The sequence below is a fragment of the Pristiophorus japonicus genome, chromosome 6, assembly GCF_044704955.1.
Source record: "Pristiophorus japonicus isolate sPriJap1 chromosome 6, sPriJap1.hap1, whole genome shotgun sequence".
Classification (NCBI taxonomy): Eukaryota; Metazoa; Chordata; class Chondrichthyes; family Pristiophoridae; genus Pristiophorus; species Pristiophorus japonicus.
The window spans coordinates 146,359,259-146,383,016 of NC_091982.1; the positions used below are offsets into that span (position 1 = coordinate 146,359,259).

The 23,758-nt window shown below is 44.7% G+C and overlaps 1 protein-coding gene across 1 annotated transcript in view; it reads left to right on the plus strand.

Moving 5' to 3' along the window:
* LOC139265817 (E3 ubiquitin-protein ligase rnf168-like) overlaps positions 1 to 19,052 on the plus strand; it is a 24,691-nt gene extending 5,639 nt beyond the window's left edge. The window contains exons 2-6 of the mRNA XM_070883271.1: positions 3,402 to 3,478; positions 6,127 to 6,303; positions 13,274 to 13,410; positions 15,886 to 15,958; positions 17,620 to 19,052. Coding sequence (XP_070739372.1) covers positions 3,402 to 3,478; positions 6,127 to 6,303; positions 13,274 to 13,410; positions 15,886 to 15,958; positions 17,620 to 18,762 — 1,607 coding nt within the window. The 3' untranslated portion in view covers positions 18,763 to 19,052. The remainder of the gene's footprint in view (positions 1 to 3,401; positions 3,479 to 6,126; positions 6,304 to 13,273; positions 13,411 to 15,885; positions 15,959 to 17,619) is intronic.
* Positions 19,053 to 23,758: the final 4,706 nt, after the last annotated feature.

Below are 23,758 nucleotides of genomic sequence, written 5' to 3' on the forward strand. Positions count from 1 at the left end.
CCTCCTCCCTCCCTCCCCCTCCCTCCTCCCCCCCCTCCCTCCCTCCTCCTCCCCCCCCTCCCTCCCTCCTCTTCCCCCCCTCCCTCCCTCCTCTTCCCCCCCTCCCTCCCTCCTCTTCCCCCCTCCCTCCCTCCTCCTCCCCCCCCCTCCTCCTCCCTCTCTCCCTCCCTCCCTCCCTCCATCTCTCCTCCCCTCCCCCCAAAAATACAGGAGCAACTCAGGCCGAAACTTGGCCCCTATATGTTGTGCTAGTTGACTTTCATAGACTTTTTCCCTTTCTCAATCATTTTTTTAGTCCATTCTTGGCTAGCTTTTAAAAGTTTCCCAATCTTCTGTCCTCCCACTAATTTTGGCCACTCTGTATGCCCTTGTTAATAACATCTTATTAAGTGGTACTCACCTGCCATAATGTAATACTGGCCACCATTTACAGCAGGCAAATCACATGTGCCCACTATAAGCGGTGGGGACTGTTATGATATAGCTGTTATGACATAATTCAATAGACGGGGACAAACTTTGTTAAAGTTTAGTGTGTGTGTGTGTGTATATATATATTTATTTATTTTATATATATATATATATAATATATATAATAAATATACATATTTATTTTATTATAGGCATTGGATAAATAATATAGTTGTTGCGAGTAAATGATTTACAGACCGTAACCAGTTCTTCCCCATTTGTGCTGTTTGTCAGAACTAAAACACGAGTTACAAAAGCAAAATACTGCGGATGCTGGATTCGGAAATAAAAACAGTGAATGTTGGAAATCTCAGCAGATCAGGCAACATCTGTGGAGAGAAAAACACAGTTAACATTTCGGGTTGACTATCCTTCGTCAGAACTGCTGAATGTTCGAAAAGAGCACATTCTTAAGCACTGATAGGGGGAGGGGAAAAAAGAACAAAAGGGAAGGTCTGTGATAGGGTGGAAGGCAGGAGAGATTAGAGACAAAAGGGATGATGGGCTGATTTGAAATGGTAATGACAGAAGTTAGAAACAGGTTAATCTGGATAGCGTGAATGATGGAATAATGACCAGCGGCCATTAGAGACAGAGGAAAAAAAAGAGAAAGAAGAAAAAAAGACATAAGATGGAGGGAGGTGTGGGGAAGGGAGCCAAAGATGGTCAGAGGTTATGCTCTGAAATTGTTGAACTCGATGTTGAATGCAGAAGGCTGTAAAGTGCCTAAACGAAAGATGAGGTGCTATTCCTCGAGTTTGCGTTGAGCTTCATTGGAATAGTGGAGGGGTCAGAGTAGAAATGGAGTGAAGAATTAGTGACAGGCGACCGGAAGCTCAGGGTCACATGGACTGAACGGAGGTGCTTCGCAAAGCGGTCACCCAATCTATGCTTGGTCTCCCCAATGTAGACGAGACCACATCGTGAGCAGCGAATACAGTATACTAAATTGAAAGAAGTGCAAGTAAATCGCTGTTTCACTTGGAAGGAGTATTTGGGGCCCTGGATAGTGGGAAGAGTGGAGGTAAAAGGGTAGGTGTTGCATTTTCTGCGCTTGCACGGGAAGGTGCCTTGGGTAGGGGTACTAGGGGTGACTGCGGAATGGACCAGGGTTCCGCGGAGGGTGCGGTCCCTTCGGAGCGCTGAGAGGGGAAGATGTGATTGGTGGTGGGTTCACACTGGAGGTGGCGGAAATGGTGAAGGATGATCCGGTGAACGTGGAGGCTGGTGGGATGAAAGGTGAAGAAAAGGGGAACCCTGTCGTGGTTCTGAGAGGGAGGGCAAGGGGTGAGAGCAGAGGTACGGGAAATAGAACGAACACGATCGAGGGCCATGTTAACCACGATGGAGGGGAATCCTCTGTTGAGGAAAAAGGAAGATATGTCAGAGGCACTAATGTGAAAGGTGGTGTCGGAGCAGATGCGATGGAGATGGAGAAACTGGGAGAATGGAATGGAGTCCTTATAGGTGCGGGGTGGGAGGAGGTGTAGTCCAGGTAGCTGAGGGAATCAGTGAGATTAGAGTGGATACTGGTCGAAAGCCTATCCCCAGAAATGGGGACAGAGAAGTCGGAGATGGACCATGTGAAGGTCAGGGAAGGGTGGAAATTGGATGCAAAGTGAATGAAATTTTCAAGTTCAGGGCGAGAGCAGGAAATGGCACCGATAATCATCAATGGAAAAAGAGGTGAGGGAGGGGACCCGAGTAGGACTGGAACAAAGAATGTTCCACATATTCCATGAAAAGGCAGGCATAGCTAGGACCCATGCAGGTTCCCATAGCAACACCTTTCATTTTGAGGAAGTGAGTGGAGTTAAAGGATGGGGTCTGGTTGGGCCTCTGCTCGAGGAAGAAGCGGAGCGCCCTCAGGCCATCCTGCTGGGGGATGGAGGTGTAGAGGGATTGGATGTCCATAGTGTAAAGGAAACGGTTGATGTCTGGAAACTGTTAGTGATGGAGGGCGTCAGAGGAGTCGCGGATGTAGATGGTAAGAGAGCAGACAAGGGAGAAAAAATAGTCGAGATAGGAAGAAATAAGTTCTGTGGGGCAAGAACCAGCAGAAATGATGTTTCTACTGGGGCAGTCCTGTTTGTGGATCTTGGGAAGGAGGTAGAAGTGGCTGTGTGAGGATGGTGGCTGTGGAGGGAAGATCTCCAAAGGAGATGAGGTCAGTGATGATCTGGGAAATGATGGCTTGATGTTCAGTGATGGGGCCATGGTCCAGGAGCTGTAGGAGGAGGTTTCCGAGAGTTGGCGATCAGCCTCTGCAAGGTAGAGGTCAGTTTGCCAAACAACAACAGCACCACCCTTGTCAGCAGGTTTAATGACCAGGTTAGTGTTGGATCTGAGCGAGCGGAGTGCTGCAAGTTCCGAGGAAGGTAGGTTGGAGTGAGTGAGGGCAGCAGAGAAATTGAGACGGCCGATGTCCCGTCAGCAGTTTGCAATGAAGAGGTCTAGATAGGGTAAGAGGCCAGAGGGAGGGGTCCAGGTAGACCGAGAATTCTGAAAGCAGGAGAAAGGGTCAGCTGTGCAGGGGGAAGACTCCTGGCGGAAGAAGTGGGCATGGAGGTGAAGGCGGCAGAAAAAGGGGGTGAAGCTCAGACGTTTGCTTGAAGACTGACTGTTCGGGGTCAGAGGGGATAGTGAAAACACAGCAGGGGGTGAGATTGGAAGGAGGGATGGGATCAGAGGGAAGTGTGGGGGAAGAAGGTTCCGGAGGGGTGTTGGTGTCCAAGAGTTGTTGGAAGTTTACGACCCTTGACACCTGGTGACACTTACTCGTTTTTCAAACTTAAAACACCAAAAGTTCTTGATGTGTACTTTGTATCATGGTCACATCTGTAATAAGGAAGAAGAATCGCAGGGATTGGTGGAAATGTTTCCATCAGTGAGGAATGCACTGGAAAATTGATCCACCCTTTCTTTTGTAGTTGACAGATTGTGCCCACCACCTCAACTATGCAAACCTGGTGAGGTTCGACAGGAGTACGAAGAGCAGATCAGAAAGGTGAGATGTAGATTTCTATTCCATGCGGAACAAATCTAACTAGAGAAATATAGTTCTGTGCTTGTGCAGCTGGTGGAAGGTTTGTAAGACTTGTTCCCTTCACCATAACCCTTCCTTGCATGGTATCCAAACCTCAAAGCCCTGTGATTAGGAGAGCTGAAGGATAGATCGAGGTGTAGATTGGCAAATGCTCTCAATTTCCTTGGGATGCAATCTTGTTTTGATTGTGGAAATGTCATCTGTGGGATGCAACCAGCCAGGATTGACTAATGTTGATTTGTCGTGTCAGATGAGCAAAGCGTCCATAATATCCTAATGCAAAATACTGTGGATGCTGGAAATCTGAAATTAAAAACAGAAAATGCTGAAACACTCGGGTGAGGCAGCATCTGTGGAGAGAGAAACAGATCTAGGGCTAGATTTTCCCCAAGCAGTTTTTTCGGCACACTTACCGTAAATACACTGGAAACGTCGGCGAAAAAATGTGCCCCCATTCTGGCCGCTCTGCTGTGTCCCCCTGGTCGTGGTGTGGCGTTTCTCGTGGGGTGGGGGGGCGGAGCTACAGTCCTGCGCAGCAAACGCTGCCGGCACCTCTGTACATGCGCGCTAGAGTGTGCGCGCATGTGCAGTAGCTCATTACAGCCCGACGCTGTGTGGGAGGGGCCGAAACATGCCGTCTCTATCCCAGGGCCGAGTGGCTTGCCGCACCCTCTGATATTGAAGGATCACATTGGAGTAATGGAGTCTGGAGGTGATGAAGGGACATAAGAGTTTTAGTGGCAGATGGGCTGTGGTCCTTTTGACAAGGGCGGAGGAGCGGGACTAGCTGAAGTGCTCTTGCAGAGTGCCGGCACGGGCTCAACGGAGCATTGACTTGATGCAGGGCCGGGATGGCAAGGAGAATTCACAGAACACTGGAGAGAAGAGCATTGACAGCCAAAAGTATCCAGTGTGTGAAATCATCTTCCCGCTTAACCTGGAGGACTTTGATTTCGAGCAGCATGTTGTGAAGCACTTTCCTCTCCTGCCCACCCCCCCCCCCCCCCTCCCAATGCCACCGAGACCAGCCTTTCCTCTCCTTCCGCCTGCCCCCCGACTCCACTGCCTTCCCTAGCCGATTTCAACTAAAGGTAGGATTTAAAACCATTTTTTAATTGTTCAATTGTTTACCCTATTTTTATTTAGTTATTTGAACTTTTATATTGAATGCTTGGTGCAGGTCCTACCTGGCCGATTTTGTTAACTGCCAGCAACGTTTTTCAGAGCTAGCCACATGCGCTGACCGAAGTGGATTTGGAGTAACTTTTTTCGCTGGCCTAAATGGCCAAAAGTGGAGTAAGTCAATGGAAACGCCCCCTTTTGGGGGGAAAAAAAACTGAAGTTAAAAAAAAATCTAACCAAAGTGACTTACTCTGAAGCAAATTTTGTTGGGGAAAATGGCACTTTTTAACTTGCGCCAGAAAAAACAACTTGCTCCAAAAAAAATTGGAGCATGTCATGGGGAAAATCGGGCCCCTAATATTTAAACCCACTGGTTCTTAATGGACATCAAGTTATCAAATCCTCTTAATAAACATGGTTGTATTTTCCTTTGTAAAGTTGTTTAAAATTTCTGGGATATTATTATTCCCTCTTGGGTTACTTGTCCATACAAAATCAATAATTGTCTTTTTATGAAGTGCTAAAACACACAGCTAATAAGCATGTTTTTTGGTGCGCTCCAGAGAGACACTTGTACCTAATGGAGTCACTACTTTTGCTTCATGGTGGGTCCAAACAGGTACTCTCTCATGGCAACACTGATCTGTTCTGCAATATAGATATTTAACAGCACTTGACTGTTTAGTTTGGTTCATGCCTGGTGGTTGCTAACCAGGCCTACTCCTGCACCTATTTTCTATATTTCTATGCAAGGAGACATCACATTGAATTGTTTGAAATTGCATCTCTTCTGCTGCAATGTTGAATCTGCCTACAAGTGTGTGTAAGACTTCCCGAGAGAAGCTGCAACAACACTACTGCACAGTGCTTCTGATGAGTTGCCTGTGAATTTCAGACTGTTATAAAGCTTGGTATAGTTTTACATTGCAAACTGAATGTTGTGGCAGGGTACATCCCTCACAAAGAAAAATTATTTCATTAGCCAGTTGTTTAATTGTAGCAAGATATTAAATTGTAGATGAATATAGCACCTGCTTCATGTGGTGATGTATCTAAATGGCAAAAATTGACTTTTTTGACCAAATGTATTCTTGTTGGTGCTCAGCCTATCTTCTAATTGCTGTAATCGTGGATCTACTTTCACAAATATTGCTTCATCTTTTACTTTGGCTGTTGGTTAAACTTGGAGCTCTGGCTTACCAGCGGAAATGCTGGTTTCTGTGGGCTGAGGTAGAAGCTTCTGACCTGCAGGGAATTCCTGTAGGGCCATCTCTGGTGTGTGCCTGTTGGTCTAACGGTTGAATGAATTCGATGCAGGTTACTAAATGATCAGTGTATTGGCCCACTTAGTAACCAGCACCAGTAAGAGAACTTATGAAAGGGCTGCTTTAAAAGATTGCTTGTGGTAGACCTGTAGTTTAGAATCTGGATCCAGTTTCTTCAGCTGTAGACAATGAGATGTGCTAAATACTGCACTTGCTTCACAGTTGAACGCAGAACTTGCTGCCCGTGAAGAGGAGGAACTTCGAGCCAGTGAAAATTTCATTCAGCAGCTGCTGGCAGAGGAGCAGGAGCAAAAAATCTATGTGGAACAGCAGAGGAAGGAAATGGATGAACAGTTAAAAAGGGATGAAAAGCTCGCTCAGATGCTGAGTGAGGAGATGGTAGGTAACTATATCGACTGACAAACTTGGGCATTTTCCTGGTTTGAACTGATGAGTCTCAAATTTAGCTTTTCATTAAGCTAAAGGAATGCAATATTGCTCAGGAAAAACGGTTTAGAAGTAACCTCCTTCAATGTATTTTAAGGTTTATGTTCAGAATTTTTGCAGAGGGCCATCAGCCTTTGGAATAAATTTCTGGCTTATGCACTGAATGCAGATTTTCTGCAAGCATTCCAAAGAGAGCTGGAGTAATATCACAGCATGCAATAAACAGGTGGTGTTTTAATGGCCTTCAGGGGTTTGGAGAGTAATTTTACAGAATCCCCCGCCCCCAGAATTGGTCTGGAGTTTTCCTTAAAAATATTTTTTTGCTTCTCCCATGAAATGGTATGGCTGTACCGAGGCTCGATGGGCCAGCTGCTCTTTTCCTGTCCCTTTTATGTTTGTATGTTGGAAATGAACGCGATTGTTAAATCACAGGAAACCTGAAAGAAAACTGACGGTTGCAGCATGGAGTGCAATTTTCATTAACATTTTGACATTTGGCAGAGTACTTAAATTCCTGTTTGAAACATGTTTAATTTTTAATGTTCAGGAGTTGAGTCTGTGCTAATTGCACTTTTGCCTCAGTCTATCGATTTGTCCTTGATCAGTGCCTGTTTTGAAGATCTGAATATTTTGCATCCCATTCCTCTCCAGTCCCTGAAAGTGTTGTCAATTAAATCTGTGCCCATCTCATAACTCCCTGCTTCAATCTCTCCATCATTAGATTTTCCTCCTTCCCAAACCAGCTCTAATCAAAGCCACAACAGACATTAGCTGTGGCTGTGTTGCTTTATGTACAGTTGACCCCACCATCCTCCTCCAACACCTAATCCGAGTGTAGCGGAGAATCTCTGCCAGTGTCTTCCCCACCCCTGCACCATCACCTTTGGTGTTCCCCAACATCCATCATCAGCCTCTTCCTGTTCCTCGTCTACAGGCTTCCGCATAGCAGTGTAAACCAGAGTCAGCTTCCACATGTACCCTGATAACGCCCGGCTATACCTCCCCACTACTTCTCTGGACTCCTCCACCGCCTCTGTACTATCAGACTGCTTGTCTGACATTGGTACAGTTTGTAGTGATTGTTACTGGACCAATAATTCAAAGAATGGGAGTTCAAATCCACCAGTTTGAGAATTTTGAATTCAATTTATAAAAATTATAAATAAACAAGCTGCTTTCAGTAAAAGCACCATGAAGATGTCAGATGTCATAGAAACACAACTGGTTCACTAATTTCTTTTTAGAAGAGTTAATCTGCCGTCCTTGCCTGGACTGGCCTATGTGTGATTCCAATCCCACACCATTGTACACCGTGACTGAAGTTTTCCAGCAAGCCAAACTGTTACGACGACTGCAGCACGACCTCCAGACATCCCAAAGTGCTTTACAGCTAAGGACGTACTTTTGAAGTGTCATTGTTTTTTTATTTGTCCCTGGGATGTGGGCATCGCTGTCAAGGCTGGCATTTATTGCCCATCTCTAATTGCCGTAGAGAAGGTGGCAGTGAGCCGCCGCCTTGAACCACTGCAGTCTCTGTGGTGAAGGTACTCCCACAGTGTTGTTGGGGAAGGGAGTTCCAGAATTTTGACCCAGCAACAATAAAGGACGGCGATATATTTCCAAGTCAAGATAGTGTGTAACTTGGAGTTAATGGAATTCCTGTCTGGAGATCGTGAAAGGCGCTATATAAATGCATGTTTTTATTTTCCTCTTAATTGCCTTTTGAAAGTCTTTGGAATCTGCTTTCACTGCCATTTCAGGTCGTGCTGCCCTTATCCTTCTCGGTGGTAGAGGTCGTGAGTTTGGAAGGTGCTGTCTAAAAAGCCTTGGCAAGTTGCTGCAGTGCATCATGTAGATGGTACACTCTACACCACAATTATTCTTGGGCAGTCCCTCGGAGTCGTGAAATACTTGCTTCCGCACTAATGAGTTCTCAGGTGACTGAGTCCAATGCAGGACCTGCAGTCTCTGTCACAGGTGGGGTGCTTGGGTTGTCGTGAGCTCCTTCCGCTGTTTGTGCTTGGTTTCCGCTTGCTCCTGACGAAGAGACTCTGTGTTTGGTGCTGTAGGGTGTTCGTTTTCCACTCTACTTTGATTCATAGACCTCGGTAATTACAGGAAGGACTCCACGTAACGCAAAGTTTAGGCTTAAACCCAACTGTTAGTTTATTACAGAAAACCAACTCAAAATTACAGAACAAGACTTCTTAGAGATTGATCGAAGACATACAATCACCCATCCAGCCAGTTGCTGCTGTTGTCGATTGTTGGCTCGTGGAGCTAGGGAGGGTGTTTGGTCCCAGCTGCTTACTTCGTGGTTGTTGTTTCTTTGAGCTGTTGTTCTGAGGCGTTTCTTCAACCTGTTGTTCTGACCTGTTTTACTTCTGTGAGCTCCTTCATATATATACATTCTATTATATGGGTCTCCTGCTGGGCTTCTTTCAGTTAATGCATCTGGGTGAGTCTCGATGGCTGTGATGATGGGTCTGGATCTGTTTGGATGGCCACAATTCTCACTTCGTTCTGTGCACGGAATCGACTGAGCAAAAGATAACTCCTTATCTTTTGTGCCCCGTTATCCAAAAATGCACGCCTTGTGGGATAATTTGTGGTCCTGGATTTTCGCAGACTTGTAGTCTCCATAGGGAACCGTTTATTCCCCTCCGGCCAATTAATGCTTGATTGGATCAAAACCCGTTGTCTCGATGTTAATCAGGTCTCGCTCCTGACCACAGAAATTGCATTGATCAGTTATGAGTCACCACCTGCCCCAGGCTGGCACTCTTTCTCCCGCCCAACAGTCCCATAGGTTTTCCTTTTATACCATTTTAGTTCATGGCCTCTTGCTGTGCCTTGATCACGAAATGTGTGATCCTTACAGTGCCTTCCCGGATGCTCCTCCTCCACTTTGAGTGGTCTTAGGCCAGGGATTCCTAGGTGTCGGTGGGTTTGTTGCACTTTTTCAAAGAAGCTTTGAGGGTGTCCTGGAAGCATTTCCTCTGCCTGGGACTCTCTCTGCTCCAAGCTCCGACACGGCAAGCGTTTGTTTTGGGAGTTTAGTATCGGGCATACAAACTGACCGAGCATGGTCAATGCTTCGATGCTGGGGATGTTGGCCTGAGCGAGAACACTGACGTTAGTGTGCCTATCCTGCCAATGGATTTACAGGATCTTGCGGAAGCAGTGTTGGTGGTACTTCTCCAGTGATTTGAAATGCCTGCTGTACATAGTCCATATCTCTGAAGCATATAGGAGGGAGGATATCACGACTACTCTGTCGACCATGAACTTGGTGCCAGGTTTGAGGTCCTGGTCTTCAAACACACTCTTCCTCAGGCGACCGAAGGCTGCACTGGCACACTGAATGCGGTGTTGGATACCACAGTGCACTGGTGGTGGGGGGAGTGAATGTTTAAGGTGGTGGATGGGGTGCCAATCAAGTGGGCTGCTTTGTCATGGATGGTATCGAACTTCTTGTGTTGTTGGAGCTGCACTCATCCAGGTAAATGGAGTGTATTCCATGAAATTCCTGACTTGTGCCTTTATAGATGGTGGAAAGGCTTTAGGGAGACTGTTGCCGCAGAAACACTGCCTCTGACCTCTTGTCGCCACAGTATTTATGTGCTGGTCCAAGTCAATCATAACCCCCGGGTGTTGAGGTGTTGATGGCGGGAGATTCGGTAATGGTAATTCCATTGAATGTCAAGGGCCAGTGGTTAGACTCTCTCTTGTTGGAGATAGTCATTGCTGATGCGAATGTAACTAACCACTTATCAGCCCAAACCTGAATATTGTCCAGGTCTTGCTGCATGCGGGCATGTACTGCTTCATTATGTGAGGAGTTGCGATTGGCACTGAATGCTGCATTCATCAGCGAACATCCCCACTCTGACCTTTATGATGGAGGGAAGGACATTGATGAAGCAGTTGAAGATGGTTGGGCCTAGGACACTGCCCTGAGGAACTCCTGCAGCAATATCCTGGGGCTGTGATGATTGGCCACCAACAATCACAGCCATCTTCCTTTGTGCTAGTTATGACTCCAGCCAGTGGAGTTTTCCTCCTGATTCCCATTGACTTCAATTTTACTAGGACTCCTTGTTGCCACAGTCAAATGCTGCTTTGATATCAAGGGCAGTCAGTCTCGCCCTCGCCTCCAGAATTCAGCTCTTGTCCCTGTTTGGACCAAGGCTATAATGAGTTCTGGGGCCGAGTGGTCCTGGCAGAATCTAAACTGGGCATCGGTGAGCAGATTATTGGTGAGTAAGTGCCGCTTGATAGCACTGTCAATGATACCTTTCATCACTTTGCTGATAATTGAGAGTAGACTGGTGGGGTAGTAATTGGCTGGTTTGGATTTGTCCTGCTTTTTGTGGACAGGACATACCTGGACAGTTTTCCACATTATCTGGTTGATGCCAGTGTTGTAGCTGTACTGGAGCAGCTTGGCTCAAGATGCGTCTAGTTCTGGATCACAAGTCTTCACAACAGTTGTGATGTTGTCAAGGCCATAACTTTTGCTGTATCCAGTGGGCTCAGCCGCTTCTTGATATCACGCGGAGTGAATCAAATTGACTGAAGGTTGTGAACGTTTCAGCCCTTTCTTTTGCACTCGCATGCTGGGCTTTGCCATCGTTGAGGATGGGGATATGCATGGAGTCTCCTCTCCGTTGTTTTCATTGTCCGCCACCATTCACGACTGGATGCGGCAGAACTGCGGAGCTCTGATCTGATTCGTTGGTTGTGGAATCGCTTAGCTCTGTCTATAACATGCTGCTTCCACTGTTTAGAATGCATGTAGTCCTTCCTGTGTTGCAACATCCCAGGTTGGCACCTCACTTGGGTATGCCTGGCATGCTCTTCTACACACCTCATTGAATCAGGGTTGGTCCCCTGGATTGCTGGTAATGGTCAAGTGAGGGATACGCCGTGCCATGAGGTTACAGATTGTGGTGGAATATAATTCTGCTGCTGGTGGCTCACAGTGCCTCCATAGATGCCCAATTTTGAGCTGCTGAATCTATCCCACTTAGCATAGTGGTAGTGCTACACAACACGATGGAGGGTGTCCTCAGTGTGGAGACGGGACTTCGTCTCCACAAGGACTGCGCAGTGGTCACTGCTACCAATACTGTCATGTACAGATGCATCTGTTGATCAAAACTTTTTTCTTCTCCTCCTCCTCCTCCCCTCCCCACCCCCGGATCAAAACTCTCCCCGCCGCCCCGGCTTGGGCCCTGCACCAACCTGCTTGTTATGGCCTTCTAGCTTGAGAAGGCAGCAGGCTGGCCTGTGCGGGAGGCCACTTGGCCTGGGATAGGGGCGGATTGCATCAGGTCCCACGCTGCAGCACGCACACAGAGGCTGGGGGTAGGAGCTACTGCGCATGCACGCACACTCCAACGCGCATGTGGAGATTTGCCAGCACTGTTTCTGGCGCAGGGCCCTAGCTCTGCCCCCGCAATCGACTCGCCACGCACCAAGCCCTGGGAGAGGCAACACAGAGGCCAGAATTGGGAGATATTTTTTCGGCACTGTTTTCAGCCCAGTCGGCGCATCCCGAGTGCGGCAAAAAAAAGGGTGGGCCAATTTTGAGCCCTCTTCTGTAGTTTAAGATTCTATAACCCTTGCTACTGGAATGTATCATTGTGATTCTCCTTGACAGTGCACTGGATTTAAATTCTTTCCATATAATCGTGCAAGCTTTGGACCAATGAGTGGTTTTAGTTACATAAGATAGATGAATAGTTAACAGTGGAATAAATATTTCTCAATGTCCTATGATACATAGTGAAGGCACAACTTGCTTTCTCTCTAAATATAGTGTCTAAACTGACATTTACTTCCTGTATCCGCAAGCTAAACTAAAGGCCCTTTGCTAAAGACACTGCCCCAGGCTGGAGGTATTCTTCGTTGAGGCCACATTGCGCCAAAATCATGTACCCTGGTAAATTTTTAAATTCAAACGAGCTTTCTCTCCGCCTAACCCCAATGAGGTCGGCTACTGGTACCTCTTTTTATATTTCCCACTTGACTTCTACTAACTAAGTTGTCTTGGACAATGAAATCGCTAGTCATTTGGCCCTTAACTTACCACTGCTCTGCACACCTCCATAGTTTTTGGAGCCAGCCCAACTAAACCTCAGTCTGAACCTTCCTGCCACCCTGACTTGTGTTAGGTGGAAGAAGCCCATGTGTACCATGCAGTCGGCAACTGACTGTGCTGTATTAATTAAGCTTGCACCTCTTTGTCCAACCCTGGCATCCTCTTTGCTAAGATTTGTAAGTCTGCTTATCTCCATTTTTAATTAGGTTGATAAATTAAATAGAGAATTCTTGTTCAGGTGGATCGAAACTTTGGCTGCTGTAGGCTTGTGTTTTTGTTGCTTGATTCCAGACACTTCTGGCTTTTTTTATCATTACATCTAAATGATCTTGCTTCTAGCAACGAAGATACAACTTCAACACAGCATGGATCCTAGGATTGATTGTCAGCAGTCATTCACAGTGCTTGCTACAATAATACTGAGACATTTTCAGCTAAATCTCCCAAGTTTGATCTTGAGATGCTGTTCTTTTGTCCCAGTATCTAACTGTCTCAAGTGGTGGTATTCAGGCTAACGCATTGAGTGAATTGCATTTGCAAACTCCAGAACTGTCCACATTGTATGAGCCCAAGTGCCATGGACCCAGATACGTTTTCATGACAGTCAAGTTGGATCTTCATACAATGTGGCCAGCTCTGCTCTTCAAAATCTAAATCTGCAATGAGTCAATGTGGACACACATATAGTGTGCTATGTAAATAAGTAGGAAAGCAATTATTCCCAACTATTGTTACATAATGAAATGCAGTGTGCAGCCGTAAACATTTTCGTAATATTGGGCTTCCTTTATAGATGCCTGTTTTGTTTCTCTGCAGAATCCAATATCTAAGACGCTTCCAGAAAGCGTGGGCTGTCGAACAAGACTGATTTCCTCAAAATCCAATTCTTCATTAGTCACCAAGAGAGTCAAATTGACTTCCCGCAACCCCAGCCATGTGGGAGATATACAAAGGTAAGTAGAAGTACAAAGGGATACCTAACCCAGCTACATGTGGGTCATCTAAGGGATCATTTTTTATTTATTCCTGCATCTTCTACATGAAGCAAAAGTAAGCATGAGTTGTGAATGAGGAAAATCGCTATCGGTACCGTCTCTTAAAATGTGGCTGCCCATTCCATAAAGGTGTTTCCCATATTTTTCTTTTGCTCAAATTAGGTTTTTTAGGTTGTTTTTTTTCCTAGTGTTTATAGTGATGTTCAAACCTGCTGTATGGTGTGGAACGTTGAGATGCAGTGCAAAGTGTCTGATGCTTATCCTTCTCCAACATAGACTTAGTCTGACTTGGCTGGCTTCTGAGCACGGTGTGATCAGGAAAGACACAGAATGTGGGAAGCCGACACATACCACGGGACTAAATTTAGGAATAAGATGGGTAATTGAAGATCAACATAGAAGTACACTACTTGTTTGGGCTTAGTGGTTGACCCAAAGAAGATGGCATTATCTGGTACAGAATTCTATTAATTTCTAGCTATAAATTGGAATTAGAATCAACAACATCTTGCATTTATATATTGCCTTTAATATAGAAAGTAATATCAAGGTGCTTGTTAGAAAACGCAATTAGACACAAATCTTTGCCAAGTCAGAGAAGTAGATATTGGGAGGGGTCATAAAGTGTTGAAGGCTAAGGGTAGATCCTTGAGGGACTCCTGAGTTAACAGTTTGGGAGGTGGGAAAAGAAGCCATTGCTATAGATGCTCTGACTATGGGTCGATAAGAGACAGAGAGGTATTCCAGAGCTTATCGTCTAGAAGGCTGAATGCACGGCCGCCAATAGTGTGTCGAAAGGAATGGGGTTGCATAAGAGGTCAAAGTTGGAGGAATGCAGATCCGTAGAGCTGGAGATGGTTCGAGCGATAGGGAGGAGTAATTTTAAACATCATTAAAATGGGGGTGTTGATGCCAAGGCTGGTATTTATTATGTATCCTAATGTTGAGCAGCTGGTTGTTGGCCTTGAACCACTGCAATGTGTGTGGTGAAAGTGCTCCCACAATGCTGTTGGGTATGGAGTTCCAAGATTTTGATCTAGTGATGATGATCAATAATATGTCTACGTCAGGATGGTGTGTGACTTGGAAGGGAACTTGTGATGGTGTTCCCACAGACATGCTGCCCTTGCCCTTCTGAGTTTTGGAAGGGTTTGGGAGGTACTGCCAAAGAAGCCGTGGCAAGTTGCTGCAGTGCAGCCTGTAGATAGTCACACTGCAGCGGTGTTATGTCGGTGGTAGATGTTTAAGCTAATGGCTGAAGTACCAATTGAGTAGACCACTTTCTCCTGGATGGTGTTGGAGCTACACCCATCCAGGCAAGTGGAGAGTTTTCCATCACACTCCTAACTTGTGACTTGTCGATGGTGGAAAGGTTTTGGGGAGTCGTGAGGTGAGCCACTCACCACACACTGCCCAGATTCTGACCTCTAGTAACCATGTCATTAATGTGACCAGTCTAGTTGAGCAATCCATTTTCTTCTTTAATGTAATCTCTAATCTTGGGAAAACACATGCTTATTTCTTAATGTGGCTGGCGGAGTGGGATTGTCCTTGTTTGGTTCCAATCTTGCCTATCCAATTGTCAACAATGCATCTCCAACAATGGCGCATTTTCCTGCCCCATGCACTGCTGCCTCTGGAGACCCCAAGGATCTACACTTGGCCCCCTCCTATTCCTCATTCACGGGCTTCTCCTCATGTGACATCATCCAAAAACATGTTATCGGGTATCACTGACAACACCAGCTCTCTCCCTCTAGCCCCCCCCTTCCTCCCCTTCTCTTTCCTCCCCCCTCCCCCTCATTTACTCTATCAAAACCATTCATGATTTTGAACACCTATTAAATCATCTGACCATCTCTGCTCTAAGGAGAAGAACTCCATCTTCTCCAGTCTCTACACATAACTGAAGCCACTCATCCCTGATACTGGTCTAGTAAATCGCCTCTGCACCTTCTCTAAGGCCTTCATGTCCTTCCTACAGTGTGGTGCCCAGAATTGGACACATTACTCCAGCTGGGGCCGAACCAGCATTCTATTAATTAACCAAGGATCCCATATGCATTTTTAGCAGCCTTCTCAACCTGTCCTGCACCTTCAAAGATTTGTGTTCAGACACCCCCAGATTTTTGTTCCTGCACTCACTTTAAAGTTGTTGCAATAAGATTTTTATAATGGAGAATGTAGTTACTTGCGTCTCAAGTTTTCTGTTGTATGTAGATGTAACCACAAATTTATGTTTAAACTTACATTTTAAAATATTTTTCCAGAAATCTTGCTGTGGTGACAGTACCGTGTGCAGTTATGTGGGGTGTTCACACTGGCTTTGATTCTGCTACAGGTTTATATTGCTGGCATTTGTATTAAAAGTAGTACTCTTGGAATACAAGCTTGTTACTAGAAATGTTATTTCATTTTAACTTTTCTTTTTAGATACTTATCTCCCACTTCACAAAAGAATCGAGTAGCTGAAACCAGTAGACCGAGAAATAATGCCTCTGTTACAGTAAGTGTTTTTGAGATCGATGAGCATTTTACATCATATGCAAAAGCTAAACTGCATTTTAAGGAGGGGGCAAACTCCCATGTGAAATGTGGGCCCCAGAATTGCAATTGTTTCCTACTGTTACAAATTGAGGCCAGCTGCAGTTACCTCCTAGGGTTCAGTGGAGTCGGCTCAGAGCCCCCTATTGTTGTGAATTTGCTTGAACAGCCCTGTGTCTACTTGTACAGTAACAGCACCCAGGAGTGTAACAATGAAATTCCATTGTGATGGACCTGATCTGACATTTTTGCATGAATACTCCTTCAATCTCGATGAAGGCAGAATCGGGAGATTTTTGGTTCAGTTTGTAAGTTCCTTTATTCCACAGTAAATTCAAATATACAGAACAATGGATATGATCAGAATAGTTTTGTTCAAGCAGTGCAAGTTATATTGCCATTGTGTTACAAAATAGAACATATGATGCTACCCCCACTTTGGTGGGTTGGCTTACTTAAACAGAATAATCTCTCTGCATTCTGTCCTACCATCCTTGAGAAAACCACTCTCGCTCTCTCGGGCATTTTACTGCCTGTCCAAAAACTGGATTGCTCTCCCTGGTGCCTGTGTTCTGTTTTATTTATGATTAGGTTGAGATCAAAATCCTCAACACTATGGGTAAAAGGTGTTTATCCCTCTGAGATATGCCACTGAATTGTATGGTGTCTGGGGGAGAAACTACAAATTAGTATATTTAAGGACCTTTAGTCTGATTTTTGGATTATTATTACAGCATGGGGCTCTCCTTTAAAAAAAAGGTGCTTGTTTTTCCAGGAGTGTTTAACTTGAAGCATGTTTTACAACACCTCATATCTGGATTCTTTCTATGGGAAAGGGGTCAAAAATCAAAAAACATGACCACTTCCCATTGTAAAGGATACCTGATTTCCCAATGGATAGCCACCGAAGTTATAACAGATCCCCTTTATTGGGAAAGTGTCCTGGAAGTAAATGGAGCTGATGTGGAAACATTTCTATAAATGTCAGTAGAATCTCCGTTATACTAGGTGTAACTTCTGAGATGGCACATCTTGCCTTGTGCATGGACACTCAACTGCCTACTGGAGGATGGCTGGGTTGCTATCACAGCGGGGAAAGTTTCACACCTGAGTTGAAGCCAGTAACGGAGAAAAGCAGGCACGAGTTCAGCCAATGGCACTCCTCTGTTCAACAATGTGGTCTATAAAGTTGCCTTCAGGTTAAGGCCATCAGTTCCCAGAAAGTCAAAGTGGAGAGTCAGCCCCCCAAATATGTCCTCTGATTACAGCTGGGTCTCCATATTACACACTGCCTCCAGATTGAACAGTAAAAAGAGAGTGACATACGAGGGCTGTTTTTCCTAAATGGGCACAATAGGTTGTGTGGCAGTACTTTGAGCACCTTCAACTCCATGTCCCAGCAGTAGCATAATATCACTTATCGTTTCTTTCTAAAGCATTACTTTTTTGGGGGTTCATGGTAAACTTCAGATCAGATATAAAACCAATGAGAAAATGAATTTGAGTAGTGCAAGACCTCTTGCTTTCAATTGCATTAAAACGTTGGTCAAATATTGTACTGTAACTCCTGAAGACATTTGAATAGTCTGCAAACTTTTGACGTTCTAATCTGTTTTTATTCAGGAGAATGCTGATGCAGACGACATAATTTCAAGCAGTTGCTCAATTGTAAGTATTTGTTCTTTTGATTGTGAAGATGACGAGGAGCAGGAGCCAGTCTCCAGTTCAACTCAGTCAGCATTAGCCCAGTGTTTTAAAGGAACTCCCACTGCAGCCATCACAGGTCATCAGCAAATAGACAAGTGTACCGATGAGCAGAGCTCAGAGGACCATGACAATGAGATGGTGAGAGTTTGCGGCGGTGTATGGAAGGGCAGAGAGAGGTGCAAGGAAGAAGTAGCACTTGCCGAATTGGAGGTAAATTTCATTAATAGCAATGGTGAAGATGATCTCTTAAATTCTGCAATTGTGCCAATTTTAAATCATAAACTTGATGATTATGCGTACACGAGTGCAAGCCATTGTGATTTAGATAGTGTAGTGCACTGTGATGAAGGCATTGCATTAAAACCCAAGCCGATCCAAGATCACCAGATTGTGAACCAAGCTCCCATTCCATTGAAAACAGCTGTGAAAAGAAAAACATGGAATTCCTCTGGAGATGAAGAAACTTGCTTTGCTGTTAAAAAGAGAAAAGTTTCTCCTAATGTCCACAATGAGCTCACTGAAAGCACTCCACTTTCCAATGGAATCTCCCATGAAGAACAACTCAGCGATTGGGAGAAAAAACAATCTGAAAAGCACAGGATGGAAGAGCAGGACCGACTGATGGCATTGCAGCTGCAGAAGCAACTTGACCAAGAGACGCGGGCTGTTAACAGACAAAGAGGATCACCTGATGAATATCTGCTTCGCACCAACAGATCAACTCCAACAAAATGTGAGAAAAGGGTGCTTGCTAAAAAACAAAACCCATTGGCAAGACCAAGGGGCCGTCAAACTTCCAGAAAGTTTCAGAAATCAAAGTCCGGCACCTCACGACTCTGCAACGGGCAAACAACGCTCACCGATTCTTCACCGACAAAAAGCCAGCGGAAAGATAGAATCTGGCAGCATCCAGCAAGCCAGCGTAAAAGTCAAAGGCCCCTGTGTCAGAGACCAGTTAATTGCATGGATGCCCACTCTGCAGCATTGGTCAATGAGCTGAGAAACAGTAAAAAACAGCAGACTATAGTTGAAATGTTCCAGAAACATGGCACAAAGTAACAGGCACATGCCAACATTCAACCATGATTTGGATTGCCAGAAATCATTGATTTGTTTAATGTGGTTTTCAAACTTATATCAGGTTTAGAGTTCTTCACAAGCCTCTGTTCTTTGCCAGATTTTCCCATATGTCTAAATTCAGATACCTGACATTCTGAAGCATTTATGCAGACTACATCCAGAGCTTCAAATTTAATTTTTGTCCAGAGTTTCAAATTAAATTTATTGGAGCAGTTGTTCTGGTTAAGAATGTTGTAACCAAGTTGTACAATAAAGATTTTTGTGATGTTCATGTCTATACAGTATCTATCCTCCATAAACACTCAATGCTAAATTGCCTTTGGGATTCCTAATTCCTTTTATTATGTTACTGCTGGGACATGGAGTTGAAGGCGCTCAAAGTACTGCCACACGACCTATTGTTACTGTTCCCATTTAGGAAAACAACCCTCATATGTTGCTCCCCTGTTACTTTTCAATCTGGGGGGCAGTGTGTAATACGGAAACTCAACTGTAATTCGAGGACAAATTTGGGGGGCTGACTCTCCACTTTTACTTTCTGGGAAACGATGCATCTTCAGGGCACTGCAATAGCGAAAGGAAAACTTGCAGTAATAGCTCTGTGTTCAAAGTTTAATGTGTGATTTGGTTCATGGATTAAATACAATTACATGAAAATATTTGATTCTCTACTTTGTTTCTTCACTGAACCTAAGCATTGTTGTTCAGTATTCTGTTCGGTCCTTTATATTTGTTTTGTACTTCATTGTTTAAAAGATGATGTCTCCATGTGTACCACTTTTTTATTTGCATGGGTTTAATAATATTCTGAGATGTTTGGTTTTTGGGATGGTTCAATGAAGTTGAAGAATGAAAGAAAATGACTTTCTGGAAATTTTAAATAAAGACGGAAATTCTGGAATTGCACAACTGCTTTAGTGCAGAGAACAGTAACATTTCCGGGTCGATCCTGAGTCCGAACCGGAAGCTAGTGGATCTGAACAAAATAACAGCGGAGGGGAACGTAAGAACATAAATACGAGTAGACCATTAGGCCCCTCGAGCCTGCTCTGCCATTCAATTAAATCATGGCTGATCTGATCTTGGACTCAGCTCCACTTCCCTGCCCGCTCCCCATAACCCTTTACTCCCTTATCGCTCAAAAATCTGTCTATCTCCGCCTTAAATGTATTCAAATGACCCAGCCTCCACAACTCTCTGGGCAGAGAATTCTACAGATTTACAGCCCTCCGAGGAAATTCCTCCTCATCTCAGTTTTAAGTGGACATCTCCTTATTTTAAAACTGTCCCCTAGTTCTAGTCTTCCCCCATGAGTGGAAATATCCTCTCTGCACCCACTTTGTCAAGCCCCCTCATTATCTTAAAAGTTTCAATAAGATCACCTCTCATTCTTCTAAACTCCAATGTGTATAGGCCTAACCTACTCAACCTATCCTCATAAGTCAACCCCCTCATCTCCGGAATCAACCTCGTGAATCTTCTCTGAACAGCCGCCAATGCAGGTATATCCTTTAAATACGGAGACTAAAACTGTACGCAGTACTCCAGGTGTGGCCTCACCAATACCCTGTGCAGCTGTAGCAGGACTTCTCTGCTTTTATACTCTATCCCCCTTGCAATAAAGGCCAACATTCCATTTGCCTTCCTGATTACTTTCTGTACCTGCATACTCACTTTTTATGTTTCATGCACAAGGACCCCCAGGTCCCTCTGTACTGCAGCACTCTGCAATTGTTCTCCATTTAAATGATAATTTGCATTTCTATTATTTCTGCCACAGTGGCTAACTTTACATTTCCCCACATTTATACTCCATCTGCCAAATTTTTGCCCACTTACTTAGCCTGTCTATATCCCTTTGCAGATTTTTTGTCCTCACAATTTGCTTTCCCACCCATCTTTGTATAATCAGCAAACTTTACTACATTACACTCTGTCCCTTCATCCAAGTCATTAATATAGATTGTAAATAGTTGAGGACCCGGCACTCCACTAGTTACTGTTTGCCAAATTATCCATTTATCCTGACTCTGTTTTCTGTTAGTTAGCCAATCCTCTATCCATGCTAATATTACCCCCAACCCCATGAGCTTTTATCTTGTGTAGCAACCTTTTATATTGCATCTTATCAAATGTCTTCTGGAAATTCAAATACACCACATCCACTGGTTTCCCCCTTATCCACCCTACTTGTTACATCCTCAAAGAATTCCAGTAAATTTGTCAAACATGATATCCCTTTCATAAAACCATGCTGACTCTGCGTGATTGAATTATGCTTTTCCAAATGTTCCACTACTGCTTTCTTAATAATGGACTCCAGCATTTTCCCAACGACAGATGTTAGGCTAACTGGTCTATTGTTTCCTGCTTTTTGTCTGCCTCCTTTTTTTAAACAGGGGAGTTACCTTTGTGGTTTTTCAATCTGCTGGGACCGCCCCAGAATCCAAGGAATTTTGGTAGATTACAACCAGTGCATCCACTATCTCTGCAGCCACTTAAGACCCTTAGATGTAAGGCATTAGGTCCAGGGGACTTGTCTGCCTTTAGTCCCATTATTTTATCTAGAACTAGCTCATTAATAATTGTAATAAGTTCCTCCCTACCTATAGCCCCTTGATTTATCCACTATCGACTCGAGGGACTGCCTATGATGATGATGGTATCTAAGGCTCCTCATTCTTGACTCTTCAACTATTGCTCTATCCCATCCTTTCACAACTTTAAACACTTCTATTATATTGGCCCATAATAACTATTTAAAGAATTGGTTGATGCTGTTTATCCATTTATTGATGAAGCATTTTTTTTTAATATGGAGCTTTTTTTTGAGGAATAAACTATTATTTTGAAGCATTATGATTGTTAATAACATAGAAGGAGGTCATTTGAATCATCATGTTTGTGCTGACCTTTTACTAGGGCAATCTAAGTCTACAATAATCCCAATTGCTCTGCTTTCCCTCCATAGTCCTGCAACTTCCTCTGCTTCAAATATTTATTCAAAGTTATGCAATGGTCCCTACCTCAACACTCCCGGTGGCAAAGCATTCCAGGCTCCAACAAGCCTCTGGGTAAAGACATTTTTCTTAACCTCTCCTCATTTTCTTAGTGTCAATCGTAAATTGACAACTTCTCTGACTAGAGGATATAGTCTTTCCCTATTCATCCTGTCATAACCCTTTATAATTTAAAAAGTCTCGATTAAATCTTTTTAACCTCATTCCGGTGCACCATTCAGCCACCACGAAGAAGCTGGGATTTATGGGGTTAAATGGCCAGAATCAGTACTCCACTTGGAAGAGGTACTGAGAGTAGCAAGGGTACAGAATGTACTTTGTGTGGGGGACTTCAATGTCCATCACCAAGAATGGCTCAATAGCACCACTACTGACCGATCTGGCCGAGTCCTGAAGGACAGAGCTGCCAGACACATCTTGCGGTAGCTGGTGAGAGAAACAACACGAGCGCAAAACCTACTTGACCTCGGCCTCACCAATCTATCTGTCACAGATGCATCTGTCCATGACAGCATTGGTAGCAGTGACCACCGCACAGTCCTTGTGTAGACAAAGTGCCGTCATCACACTGAGGACACCCTCCATCGTGTTGTGTGGCACTATCACCGTGCCAAATGGGATAGATTCCGAACAGATCTAGCAGCTCAAAACTGGGCATCCACGAGGCGCTGTGGGCCATCAGCATCAGCAGAATTGTCTTCCACCACAATCTGTAACCACATGGCATATCCCCCAAGCATTACCTAGCATTACCATCAAGCTATGAGACCATTCAGGCTTGGGCTGATAAGTGGCAAGTAACATTCGCGTCACACCAGTGCCAGGCAATGACCATGTCCAACAAGAGAGAATCTAAACACCGCCCTTTAACATTCAACGGCATTACCATCACCAAATCCCCCACCATCAACATCCATTGATGAGAAACTTAACTGGACCAGCCTCTCAAATATTGTGGCTACAAGAGCAGGTCAGGGGCTGTGTATTCTGCGGTGAGTATCTCACCCCCTGACTCCCCAAAGCCTTTCCATCGTCTACAAGGCACAAGTCAGGAGTGTGATGGAATTCTCTCCACTTGCCTGGATGAGTGCAGCTTCAACAACACTCAAGATGCTCAACACCATCCAGGGCAAAGTTTGATTGGCACCTTATCTGGCATGTTAAACATTCACTCCCTCCACCACTACACATCGTGTCTGCAGTGTGTACTATCTACAAGATGCACTGCAGCAACTAGCCATGGCTTCTTCGACAGCACCTGAAAAACCCTTGATCCATACCACCTAGATAGACAAGGGCAGCAGGCGCATGGGAACACCATCACCTGCAAGTTCCTCTCCCAAGTTACATACCATCCTGACTTGGAAATATATTGCCATTTGTTCATCATCATTGGGTCAGCGCTGCCATGGGAGAGTCACTATTAAAAATAAATAAATTAAGGAAGTAGCAGATAAACAAAAGATCACATTCTAAATTTTGTGCAAAAGGTAATCATTATACTGAGCCCTGAGCATCCCTGATTATAATCGCTCAATCATTAATTGCCGTGCCTTCAGCTGCCTGAGCCCCAAGCCCTGGAACTCCCTCCATGAACCTCGCTACCTCTCTACCTCTCTTTCCTCCTTTAAGACGCTCCTTAAAACCTAACTCTGGTCACCTGCCCTCATTTCTCCTTATGTGGCTCGGTGTCAGGTTTTGTTATATAACGCTCCTGTGAAGCGCGTTGGGACATTTGACTACGTTAAAGGCGCTATATATAAGGACACCCTCAAAGCCTCCCTGATGAAGTGCAACATCCCCATTGACATCTGGGAGTCCCTGGCCAAACAAACCCAGCTCCTCCAGCAGGCCCTGACTGCCTTGGTGTCCTTGATGAGTGTCTCCCCGTTCTTGGCCAGCAGTGGGGTGGGGCCTTGGGCCGTAGGTGGTCTTGACTGCAGTGAAGAATCCTC